The sequence below is a fragment of the Protopterus annectens genome, chromosome 6.part0 (genome assembly GCF_019279795.1).
Source record: "Protopterus annectens isolate FY-2018-M chromosome 6.part0, PAN1.0, whole genome shotgun sequence".
In the NCBI taxonomy this organism is placed as follows: domain Eukaryota; kingdom Metazoa; phylum Chordata; order Ceratodontiformes; family Protopteridae; genus Protopterus; species Protopterus annectens.
The window spans coordinates 166,627,442-166,640,261 of record NC_056737.1 but is presented as its reverse complement, the minus strand read 5'-3'; the positions used below and the strand labels follow the sequence as shown (position 1 = coordinate 166,640,261).

Sequence of the window (12,820 nt, the reverse complement as noted above, 5' to 3'; positions counted from 1 at the left end):
GGGTAATGCACATTAGGCTGTCGAGTTTGTAAACTAATTGAACCAAACTACAAACTTCTTAGAATTTACATTTAATTTTAACAGTGAAAGTATTGATTACCTTGATATCAAGTTGTTTAAAGATACAATGAATGGTAGACTAGTCTGTAATATTTTTAGAAAGAATACTTATTGTAATTCTTTCTTGCATTTTACAAGTAATCACCCTTTTGTACAAAAACGCTCTATTGTTAAGGGACAGCTAATTAGAGCAGCTAGGATGGTTTCACTTGATAAAGATTTTTTCAATGAATGTCAGTTACGTGCGACAATGTTTCAACAATGGGGGTACCCTACTGAGTTGATTGATTCACTAGTTGATGAAGTTAGAACAAAAAGAATTAATGGAGTAATCAAACCTATACTCAAAGGTGGGAGTCCATTAATTAATATATTGAATACCCCCCTAGCCAAGTTACACATGAAGTTAGACGAAACCTTATAGCAAACACTGACAATTCAAGTTTAAACTACAATTGTAGTTTCATAACAACATACAGTAAAGACAGCTCTAAAATAAGAACCATCTTGTATAAAAATTGGGAATTTATTAGTAACGATATCTTCTTAGATGAGAAGCTAGGAACCCACCCAAACTTGATTTTCAGGAGCGGTACTGATCTTAAGAATTTATTAGAAAGGAAAAGGGTATTGAAGTTTGATAGAAATATTGGTATGAGTACTTGTGGGGCCTGTAGGTACTGTAAATTCATGGATATAGGAAAAACTTTTACAATCAGGGAGCGGAAATTTAGTTTTAATTCTAAATTTGATTGTAATTCTAAATCCGTAGTATATTTAGCATCGTGCACAGTGTGTATGGCATACTACATCGGAAAGATGGACAGACGGTTCCGGGACAGGGTATACGAATACATCCATGACATTGAAAAGCAAAAATCAACAAATTCCTTAGCGAAACATGTAGTACTAAATGGAGGGCACAATTTCAAGTTTAAAATAATTGCTCAAATATATTCTGACATTAGAGGGTGTCCAACAGCCCTTATTCTAGAAGAACGAGAATTAATTTGGCAGATGCGTCTCAACACATTTTTTAACCCAGGGCTTAATGAATGTTGCAACATCTCTTGTTTACTTAAACTCAAAAGTATGTGTAGATAAACAAAGTTATTATTCTGTTAGCATTTGGCTAGAGTAGGAAAAATGATGACGTATTGTTTTTCGATGCTTATTGTTTATGTACATTTTATAATATGTAATTTATTGTGATATAATATTTTTATTTCAGTATATACAGCTTTAAATAACTTCATAGTCATAGCACTTAATTACTTGTAGGAGTGTGTATGTAATTAGTTAACTGTGTTGATTGGAAGGTTTGTATCATGAAGTAGTTTTTAAAAATGTTATTTAAAATGAATTTAATGGTTTTTAAATTTGCCTGATGAAGTCATTGTATCACAGTGACGAAAAGCGCTTTACATTAAATATACTTTGTTGTGGACTAGTTCGAGAGTTTGGTGCACTTGTTTTTGCAATTCTATTTGTTCATTTACTCAGTTTGTCGAGTCTTTTTTAACTGTCAAATGTTGTTAAGATATAGCTTTTAGAAGGGAATTGTCTAAATTCACTAAATAAAGCAGAAAGTCATCCGTAAATGATGAATGCTTACCTCATAAGCTCACGGTCACTGTTTTCAGTTGCTGACAGCATACACAAGGAGTTAAAAGTAAAGGAGAAACAGAAGTATATATACGTGGTTCCCAAGCCTTCCACTGCAAATGAAGAAGAAAATCTCTGATAGTTCACCTGACATTTTCACTGGTCTTATTGATTCTAGATAAAAGTTAAGGACTGCCTGTACTAAGGCAACAGGAAAGAGACAGGCATTTAATGATTATTTGAAGAAAGTCCTGCTAAGCAAACTACTTTTTGATTTTAAATAACTGGATGTATGTTTGCTTATGTTTTTATAGTAGAAGATTTTTGATGTTATTTAGAACATGCCTCTTTCATATGAAACTACAAAGATTACTTGAAATTAGATTCATCAAAAGGGGTGGCATGGTTTCAGTAAGAAGTATAGTTTTGGGTTGTATTTAGAACTGAAACTGGGATTAAAACAATTGAGAAAGTAGGTGTACAAAAATTATAACATTGTATAAAGGCATTCACAAAGCTGATCAGTCCTGAGTCTTAGCAGATACCTTTTACCTTTCTTTTCAGCAGATATCAAGGGAAGTCCAACAGCTGGAATCTAATGTATACTTTCCATGTATTTCCAACTGACTAATAAGCACATTTCAAAGTTATTGTAATTATCCACTGATTATGTTTGATTAGTTTAGCCAATCCTCCACATGACTGGCCAGTACTAAAGGAAAGAATGTCTAAAAACAAGCATTTTAAGCTGGACTACACTTTCATCTGTGACAGAAGTACTTACTTAATTAGTGTACCACTTACTGAGAGTAAACACTTACCTTTTGTAGGTTCACAGTTTGTTACCTAAAGCCGCATCAGGTGAGATGTTATAAAACAGCTTTAAGTGAAATTTTAACAATGACCACATTTTTATGTTTTAGCTGTATTCATTTTATCATTATCATTGCACACTTAATTTATTTCAGAATCCTATATGTAGAACTTGCCTAGTCCAATAGGTGTAAGAGAGGAATAGAGTCTCAGGTGGAATTCCACTGCAATGCGGGATGCACATGCACACACCTATATACACACCCACACACAAACATACATACACATACATATGCACACATACACTAACACCCCACAACTAAGAGCAATTTGGAACTTCTCCATTTTGCTTCCAGAATATCTTTGCCATGGGAAAGAAACTGGAGACTGCAGTGAATTTCATTATGCTTGATATGTATAATATTATATACACTAAATATTTGTATAATAAGCTGATTTACTGAAAAAAAACTAGAATTATCTGTTAACATGTACTTGTCTTTATTGAGGTTTACTTTTAAAGTATATGAAAGGCTTCTGGCTATGATATTTGCAATTGAAGAGATTCAGTGGGACCAAAAACTTTTGCCAAATATTACACTTGGGTATGTGATTTACGATTCTTGTACAACAGCAGCTGGAGTTCTTGAGGGTACAATGAGGCTGCTTACAGGACAGAGAAAGGCAATTCCAAATTATCACTGCAACACATTTTCCTCAGCTGTAGCTGTTATTGGAGAAACATTTTCCTCGACGTCAATTCCCATGGCTAGGCTGCTGGGACTCTATAAATTTCCCCAGGCAAGTCAGACAAGTGTTTATATTAAATTTATATTTAATATATGTCAGCAATCATCACAATTTTCTCTTCCTTTTGTTTATTAACACTGGCATGGAGTTTTAGTAAAGCGAGGTGTAATATATCAATACAGCAGTATCCATAATTTTGACAGCATTGTTATACCAGTAATATGATACAAGTATATAAAGCCCCTGTGGTAATTTACATAGAATGTGTAACAGTATGGCACCCATTATAAGTTCATACCAAAATAATAAATAGTTGCTGATATTTTCTTATTACACAGGATCTAGGGAGCGCCAATGTTTCAGTGTAGCGCTTTCTAAAATACAGAGAAATATAATGGTCTGGATTCATGAACAGCTACACTAAGGGCAGCTGCCATGTACACATCATGGTGTATTGTTCACATTACAGTGTGCTATCTGGTACTCATTAAATGGTTCTACACTGAGTGTGGAACCATTAAACAAGGGTAAGTGGTAGAACATGCATTAGAGCATAAGCAGCCAGCTGAAATGAATGCTAATTAGCTAATCCAATATGATGGAGCTATTGAAGAACCTATAAAGCAATCATGTGCACTTATTGTAGATATTTGCCCTAAAATCCAAACTCTTTGGATTACAGCCACAATTGTACTTGGCAATAAACAACTTATATATGTTTTTCTATCTTTAAGCTGCAACAGGCTTTACATCAAGGTGCTGTTGCTGCCAGATGTTTTCCAAAAAGAAGAAGGGTTTTTATACCCCATTTATCATAATATGGAGTACATGACACAGAAATTGTACATTTATACTGGGTAGATGTAAACAATATAGTATATACTCAATTTCTTCCATCTTCACCTGACTCCCAAGATAAGTGTGAAACCTGTTTGAAAAAAAAAAAGTAGACAACTACTTAATCCCATATGAAAGTAGTTATATGCCCCTAAGATGAGACATATATCATGCACACAGAAATGTCAGTAGTATTGTATGGCTGATATCTGCAATATCCAGCTATGGGCTTTGCACAATAATGTGAATCAAGCATTTCACTTTCCATCACATATATGTGACTGTAAGCAATTGAAAAATGAGCAAAGGGCAGAGTACAATCATCAGCACTGGAACAAGCTGGTGGGGGAATGCATTAGGGCAAGCCTAACACCAAAGAAGTAAATTATTGAATTGTATTGTATACTTGGAAGATCTGCAGTATATATACTGATGTTATCCTTCATGTTCAAACCAACATCAATGAATCTGTGTGAACCCTCTAATGACATATTGGGGATCTCTAAAACTGTGCAGGAATTCCTCACTTTCACTCACTGGAGGATTGTTAGCAACCCCCCCCCTCAGAGTCATATGTTCCTGTCCAAATTCACATTTCCTGCATATCACATAAATTAGTATGTCACTGGTCCTATGTCAGCTTTTCTGATATCTATGGCCATGACCTCCTACACCATTTTCATAGTTGGTCCCCAAAAATAGTCACAGGAGTACTTGTCAGCTTTGCCTCTTTCTGTGAAGAAACAGCCATATTGACTTAGTGCCTGGATGATAACTTCATTATATGCATCACTGTATGACATTTTACAATGTGCAGAAATTTTGGCCACCATTGGCTTGTAAGAGTTGAAACATAAAAGAAGTGTATAATATACAAGACACAAGTGATTATTAACAAAACAAATATGTATGTATGAATGTATGCACCCATCATGTAGAAAATAATTTAAATATTAAAGATCCACATTAGAACTCACAACTAAATACAGCCACTCACACACACAAAAGTAAAGGAAATTAAACCAAATGTATAACGTATGTACTGAGGATTACAAGTCTGTAACTCTGTAGTACATTGCAGCAATAACCAAACAAATGCGCACTTTTACTTTAAAAATGGCTAGAACTATTCTTGGATCATTAATAAGTGACACAACACTCGTCTGCAGTAACTGGTCAGATGGCATAGAAAATTTTCCATAATGTCATGTTACATGCTTTACAAACATTTATAATGAAAAAAATAACTGATGTACATGACTATGTAACCAGCAAGGGACTAACAATGCAGGCAGCAAAGCTATTAGTGTATTGTGAAATGCAATCCATCATTAAGGTTAAAATACAGTATATTGTCAGAAATAGCAACAAATCTTTGCATCAATTCAGTTGTGAAACTAGAAAAAGGTTTTGCAAGCAGATAGCAGCATGGAGGTCTCTGTATCCAAAGTCTTACCTACCACAATACATTTTCCTTGCTTACACGATTACCTTCAAATACTGCAGATTCAGCCCTTTGAGCACTATGAATATGCAGATGAGGTGTGAAATATGACCATTCTTGAATTCTAAAATCTGCACTAAGAGCAGGAAATGTAAACATGATGCATTGACTTACATGATTGCATGTACATGCCCTACCTCTGCAAGGATGAGCACTGAGAAGGGATACTTGCTAAGGACTTGCTAGTGTGAATGATTACTCTAACTGCAGGAACAATTTGTGATTCACAGTCTGTCCTCTTTGATGTGCATTTATCAAGGGTGAATCAGAGAGAATAGACTTAACACTAAATTTTGGGATTATATTGACTGAACTGGGAGAAATATATTCCTAATGTTTTTATGAATTTCTTATGCCCACACTTTGGACCTCTAACTAACATTTCTTTTACAATTCTAAGAGTATGCTTTACCTTTTCAAATACATATCAATAGCAATGCAAAGGAGATAGCATTGTTATTAGAAAATCATAGATGAGGGAATGTTGTTTGCAAAATAAAGATAGGGAAACAGCTGCAGTATTGGAACTGTTTGTTTAATTGCTTGTGAGGAAAATCAGCTTAACTGTTGCTAAGATCACATTCATCCACATGCCTACTGGCAAATTGCAAAGGACATCTTTCAGAGCTTGTTTCGGTTGAATTTTTTGTTTGAATTGATATAATCTCACATCTTTGTTATATGTAATCAACCTGTCTTCTTCCTCTCATATTTCTATTTCTGTGGCAAATACTGATAGTAATCTCAGGTGTGTGTTTTAATTCACTGGTTTGATGGTTCAAACACAGTGAGGGTGTTGTTTGTGTGAATGTACTGATGTTTGAGTAGGATATGTTCATGTTGAAAGGCAAGAAAGTGTATGTAACATCAGGCGTACATTTTAAAGAAATATTTTATAATGTTTCTTTTACTTTATATATTTTTTCGTGCATCCTTTGTGTAATTTGGCCTCACACACTCTTGACTGTTAGCATTCCAATCAGTGATAAACAGTTAACTTCTTAAGGTAAAACTGAATAATTTAATTTGGAATGCCATCAGTAGTTCAACTGAAACTAGCACCTGTGCACAGCTTACAGTACTCTGGTAAGTACTAGCACCTCTCAGGTAAATTTACTTGTGGCAGAAGAAGTAAGTGCAGTTAGTTTAGAGAAAGAAGACAGCCAATGCAGGGTTCAAATGCCATTTACAGATAATTTTTGCAGAGGAGGGGTGTGAATACATATTGACACGCATTTTTTATATCATTGTGTTGTTTGATTCTCAGTTATTCTCAGTATTGCTAACAACTGTTGTATGTACCTTTTCCCATTATTTGGCATTACTTAAAGTCATGATAATGTGTGCCAGAAATTAAATTCTGTCCAGCAAGGAGATGTGAGAAGGATGAATGTGTCACTGTAATGCACTTCTTGCTGTGGTCATTGCTAGATATACCCCCTTGATTGATTTCATTTACCTCTAATTTTTTATCATGCCTTTTGCGTTTGGGCTCTACTTGGCAGTGTACAAGCACACTTCACTGCTTAAGGATAAAATGAAAAATTTAATTTAGGCTACCTTCTGTAGCTCAGATGAGCCTGACAATGGTTCTCATCTATCAGCTCTCTGGTTAGTACTCATTGAAAAAAAAGCACCTGTCAGGTAACTTTCCCTGTTGTAGAAGGCATAATTGCACTGAGTTTAGAGAAAAAGGACAGCTGATGCAAGGTTCAAATGCAGTTTACAGATAATTTTACAGAAGAGGAGTGTGAATATATACAGGCACACATTTTCTTAGAGCACTGTGTTGTTTGAAACAAAACTATTCTCAGTATTGCTAACAATATGTTAGCTGCTGTTTGTCCCATTTCCCATTATTTGGCATTACCAGCAGTTATAATAATGTATGCCACAAATTAATGTTCTAATGTGGCAAGGACATGTGACAAGGATGAATGTGTCATTGTAATCCCCTTCTTGCTCTGGTCATTGATAGATATGTCTATGAATGATTTCATCCGCATTTATTTTTTAAATGCCTTTTGTATTTGCTCCCCACATGTCATTGGGCAAACAGAGATCATTGCCAAACAAAAAAAGTGAAAATTTTAATTTGGGCTACCTTCCACTGTACAAACAAACTTGGCACCAGTGTGTGTCAGAATTCTGGATAGTACTCAGTGAAGAAAATGCACCTATCAGGTAACTTTCCCTGAGGTACAATGTTTAGGTGCAATTAGCTTAGTCAAAGAGGAGAGATAATGCAGGGTTTCAATTCAGTTTAATGATAATTTTACAGTGGGGTTCAGAATGTCATTTGTCACAACATTTTTCTTAGAAATATAGCAATAGATGCAAATGAGTAGTATAACTATGTTTATTGCAACAAATGTATCATCACTGATTGCAATAGAAGCCCAATATAATGTGTGTAAATTATATTAAACATGACAATGATGATATAATTATTATGAGTTATCACATATTATAAGTTTATGGCAGTATGTATTATGAGATATGTATGTAACCATGTATTACTCAGGTTGTGCAATTGCATGCATCTAAAATATATGTGCAAACACAAGTACTGCCTTTTACAAAGACATGCAGTTCTATGAATAACTAGAGCCAAAGATATACAGACATCTCTGAAATATGTCTCCAGCCAGTAAGTTCTCCTGTGGCAATGACAGTTAATAAGCACATCTTAACATTTTATCCTTTTTCCCCCACGGGTTTGATTCCCAGGTGTTACTACTTAATCTTACAAGTGTGTAACTCCTAACAGGCCAACATGTCATGAGTCATAGCATTTTCCTTTACTTAACTGTGATTATAACACCATAAAGCATGGCATTGTTTAACATTGAAATTTATGTCATTAGTTTGAGCACCACATATGGCCAAATCTCACAGCCATGTTTCACACCTTCTTTGTTTTTGGATTTAGTAAGTGCCACTGTGTTTAGCAAGCCAATGCTGTGCTTCCAATTGCACAAATGGAGTTGGCAAGGATGTGCATCTTTGTGTACAAGCTATTACAGGTAAGATCTGAAATGGGCATCAATGCAAACACATATTTCTAGCTTGACTGCTGCAGACATGACTGGCAATGGTAGGGATAGGATATACTCACACAATGGATATAAAAAGTTTACACACCCCTGTCAAAATGCCAGGTTTTTGTGATATAAAAAATGAGACCACAATAAATCATTTCAAAACTTTTCTCACCTTTAATGTGACCTATAACCTTTACAATTCAATTGAAAAACAAACAAATCTGTCAGGGGAAAAATATAAAAAATAAAAAAACGAACAATAAGCTGGTTGCATAAGTGTGCACACCCTTAAACTAATACTTTGTTGAAGCACCTTTCGAATTAATTACAGTATTCAGTCTTCATGGGTACACACCTGCCATCAATTAAAGAGACTCTGATTAACCCCAAATAAAGTTCAGCTGTCCTTGTAGGATTTTCCGGACATTTACTCAGTTGCCTGCTACAAAGCATCAAAGGGATCTCATTGTTGAAAGGTATCAGTCAGGAGAAGTGTACAAAAAAATTTCACAGCATTGGATATACCATGGAACATAGTGAAGATAGTCATCAAAAAGTAGAGAAAATATGGGACAACAGTGATGTTGCAAAGAACTGAATGTCCCTCCAAAATTGATGAAAAGACAAGATGAAAACTGGTCAGGGAGGCTGCTAAGAGACTTACAGCAACACTGGAAGGAACTGCAGGAATTTTTGGCAAGTACTGGTTGTGTACTACATGTGACAACAATCTCCCATATTCTCCAGATGTCTGGGCTATAGGGTTGGGTTGCAAGATGAAAGCCTTTTCTTACACAGAAAAACATCCAGGCTTGGCTAAAATATGCAAAACAATACATCAAGTCTACCAAAAGCAGGTGAAAAAAAACAGGTTAAACTTTTTGGTCACAATTACAAAAGGTACGTTTGATGCAAAAACAGCACTTACCATCACCAAAAGAACACCATCCCTACGGTGAGGCATGGTGGTGGCAGTATCATGCTTTGGGGTTGCTTTTCTTCAGCTGGAACTAGGGCTTTAGTCAAGGTGGAGGGAATTATAAACAGTTACAAATACCCGTCACTTTTGGCCCAAAATCTTCAGGTGTCTGACAGAAAGCTGAAGATGAAGAAGAATATCATCTTTCAGCATGACAATGACCCCAAGCATACATCCAAATCAACAAAAGAATAGCTTCACCAGAAGAAAATTAAAGTTTTGGAATGGCCCAGTCAGAGCCCAGACCTAAATCCAATAGAAAATCTGTGGGGTGACCTGAAGAGGGCTGTGCACAACAGATGCCCTCGCAATCTGACAGATTTGAAGTGCTTTTGCAAGGAAGAGTGGGCAAATATTGCCAAGTCAAGATGTCCCACGCTGATAGACTCCTACCCAAGAAGACTGAATGCTGTAATTAAATCAAAAGGTACTTCAACAAAGTATTAGTTTAAGGGTGTGCACATTTAAAACAACCAGCTTATTGTACGTTTTTTATTTTTTATATTGTTTCCCCTAACAGATTTGTTTGTTTTCAATTGAATTGCATAAGTTATAGGTCACATTAAAGATGGGAAAAGTTTTGAAATGATTTATTGTGGTCTCATTTTTTTATATCACAAAAACCTGGCATTTTAACAGGGGTGTGTAAACATTTTATATCCACTATATGTATGTGTATATAGAGATATATATATATATATATATATCTATATATATATATATATATATATATATATATATATGGGTCAACTATGTAATCCCAAAATACAGAAATCCCAAATTTCAGTATTTCGAAATTACATAGCTGAAAATTCAAAGTTCCGAAACTGGCAGAAGCATGACATTCAAAATCTCAAAGCACGGAGATGTTGAATTTCTGCTTCCACTGGTGCGGTGTGTGGCTGAATGGGTGGAAGTTTAAGTAAGCATGTATGTGTAAGTGTGTTAGTTAGGGGCTTTAGTGTGTGTAAGCATGTGCTGTGACTGTGATGTATGTGTGTGAGGGATTGCAAAATGTGTGGGTGTGAGTTTCCTTTATGTGTCTGTTTGTGCGACTTCGAAGTTAGAATATATAAGTAGGGGTGGTGTGGGGGGAATATCATCTTTCAGCATGACAATGACCCCAAGCATACATCCAAATCAACAAAAGAATAGCTTCACCAGAAGAAAATTAAAGTTTTGGAATGGCCCAGTCAGAGCCCAGACCTAAATCCAATAGAAAATCTGTGGGGTGACCTGAAGAGGGCTGTGCACAAGAGATGCCCTCGCAATCTGACAGATTTGAAGTGCTTTTGCAAGGAAGAGTGGGCAAATATTGCCAAGTCAAGATGTCCCACGCTGATAGACTCCTACCCAAGAAGACTGAATGCTGTAATTAAATCAAAAGGTACTTCAACAAAGTATTAGTTTAAGGGTGTGCACATTTAAAACAACCAGCTTATTGTACGTTTTTTATTTTTTATATTGTTTCCCCTAACAGATTTGTTTGTTTTCAATTGAATTGCATAAGTTATAGGTCACATTAAAGATGGGAAAAGTTTTGAAATGATTTATTGTGGTCTCATTTTTTTATATCACAAAAACCTGGCATTTTAACAGGGGTGTGTAAACGTTTTATATCCACTATATATATATATATATAGATATATATATATATATATATATGGGTCAACTATGTAATCCCAAAATACAGAAATCCCAAATTTCAGTATTTCGAAATTACATAGCTGAAAATTCAAAGTTCCGAAACTGGCAGAAGTGTGACATTCAAAATCTCAAAGCACGGAGATGTTGAATTTCTGCTTCCACTGGTGCGGTGTGTGGCTGAATGGGTGGAAGTTTAGGTAAGTATGTATGTGTAAGTGTGTTAGTTAGGGGCTTTAGTGTGTGTAAGCATGTGCTGTGACTGTGATGTATGTGTGTGAGGGATTGCAAAATGTGTGGGTGTGAGTTTCCTTTATGTGTCTGTTTGTGCGACTTCGGAGTTAGAATATATAAGTAGGGGTGGTGTGGGGGGAATATCATCTTTCAGCATGACAATGACCCCAAGCATACATCCAAATCAACAAAAGAATAGCTTCACCAGAAGAAAATTAAAGTTTTGGAATGGCCCAGTCAGAGCCCAGACCTAAATCCAATAGAAAATCTGTGGGGTGACCTGAAGAGGGCTGTGCACAAGAGATGCCCTCGCAATCTGACAGATTTGAAGTGCTTTTGCAAGGAAGAGTGGGCAAATATTGCCAAGTCAAGATGTCCCACGCTGATAGACTCCTACCCAAGAAGACTGAATGCTGTAATTAAATCAAAAGGTACTTCAACAAAGTATTAGTTTAAGGGTGTGCACATTTAAAACAACCAGCTTATTGTACGTTTTTTATTTTTTATATTGTTTCCCCTAACAGATTTGTTTGTTTTCAATTGAATTGCATAAGTTATAGGTCACATTAAAGATGGGAAAAGTTTTGAAATTATTTATTGTGGTCTCATTTTTTTATATCACAAAAACCTGGCATTTTAACAGGGGTGTGTAAACGTTTTATATCCACTATATATATATATATATATATATATATATATATATATATATATATATATATATATATATATATATGGGTCAACTATGTAATCCCAAAATACAGAAATCCCAAATTTCAGTATTTCGAAATTACATAGCTGAAAATTCAAAGTTCCGAAACTGGCAGAAGCGTGACATTCAAAATCTCAAAGCACGGAGATGTTGAATTTCTGCTTCCACTGGTGCGGTGTGTGGCTGAATGGGTGGAAGTTTAGGTAAGTATGTATGTGTAAGTGTGTTAGTTAGGGGCTTTAGTGTGTGTAAGCATGTGTTGTGACTGTGATGTATGTGTGTGAGGGATTGCAAAATGTGTGGGTGTGAGTTTCCTTTATGTGTCTGTTTGTGCGACTTCGGAGTTAGAATATAAAAGTAGGGGTGGTGTGGGGGGAATATCATCTTTCAGCATGACAATGACCCCAAGCATACATCCAAATCAACAAAAGAATAGCTTCACCAGAAGAAAATTAAAGTTTTGGAATGGCCCAGTCAGAGCCCAGACCTAAATCCAATAGAAAATCTGTGGGGTGACCTGAAGAGGGCTGTGCACAAGAGATGCCCTCGCAATCTGACAGATTTGAAGTGCTTTTGCAAGGAAGAGTGGGCAAATATTGCCAAGTCAAGATGTCCCACGCTGATAGACTCCTACCCAAGAA

General features: G+C 35.7%; 1 protein-coding gene across 1 annotated transcript in view; it reads left to right on the top strand.

The window, feature by feature from the left end:
* Nucleotides 1-2,967: 2,967 nt before the first annotated feature.
* The window catches only part of LOC122803782 (extracellular calcium-sensing receptor-like), a 238,218-nt gene continuing 228,365 nt past the window's right edge, over nucleotides 2,968-12,820 (top strand). The window contains exon 1 of the mRNA XM_044073470.1: nucleotides 2,968-3,279. Coding sequence (XP_043929405.1) covers nucleotides 2,968-3,279 — 312 coding nt within the window. The remainder of the gene's footprint in view (nucleotides 3,280-12,820) is intronic.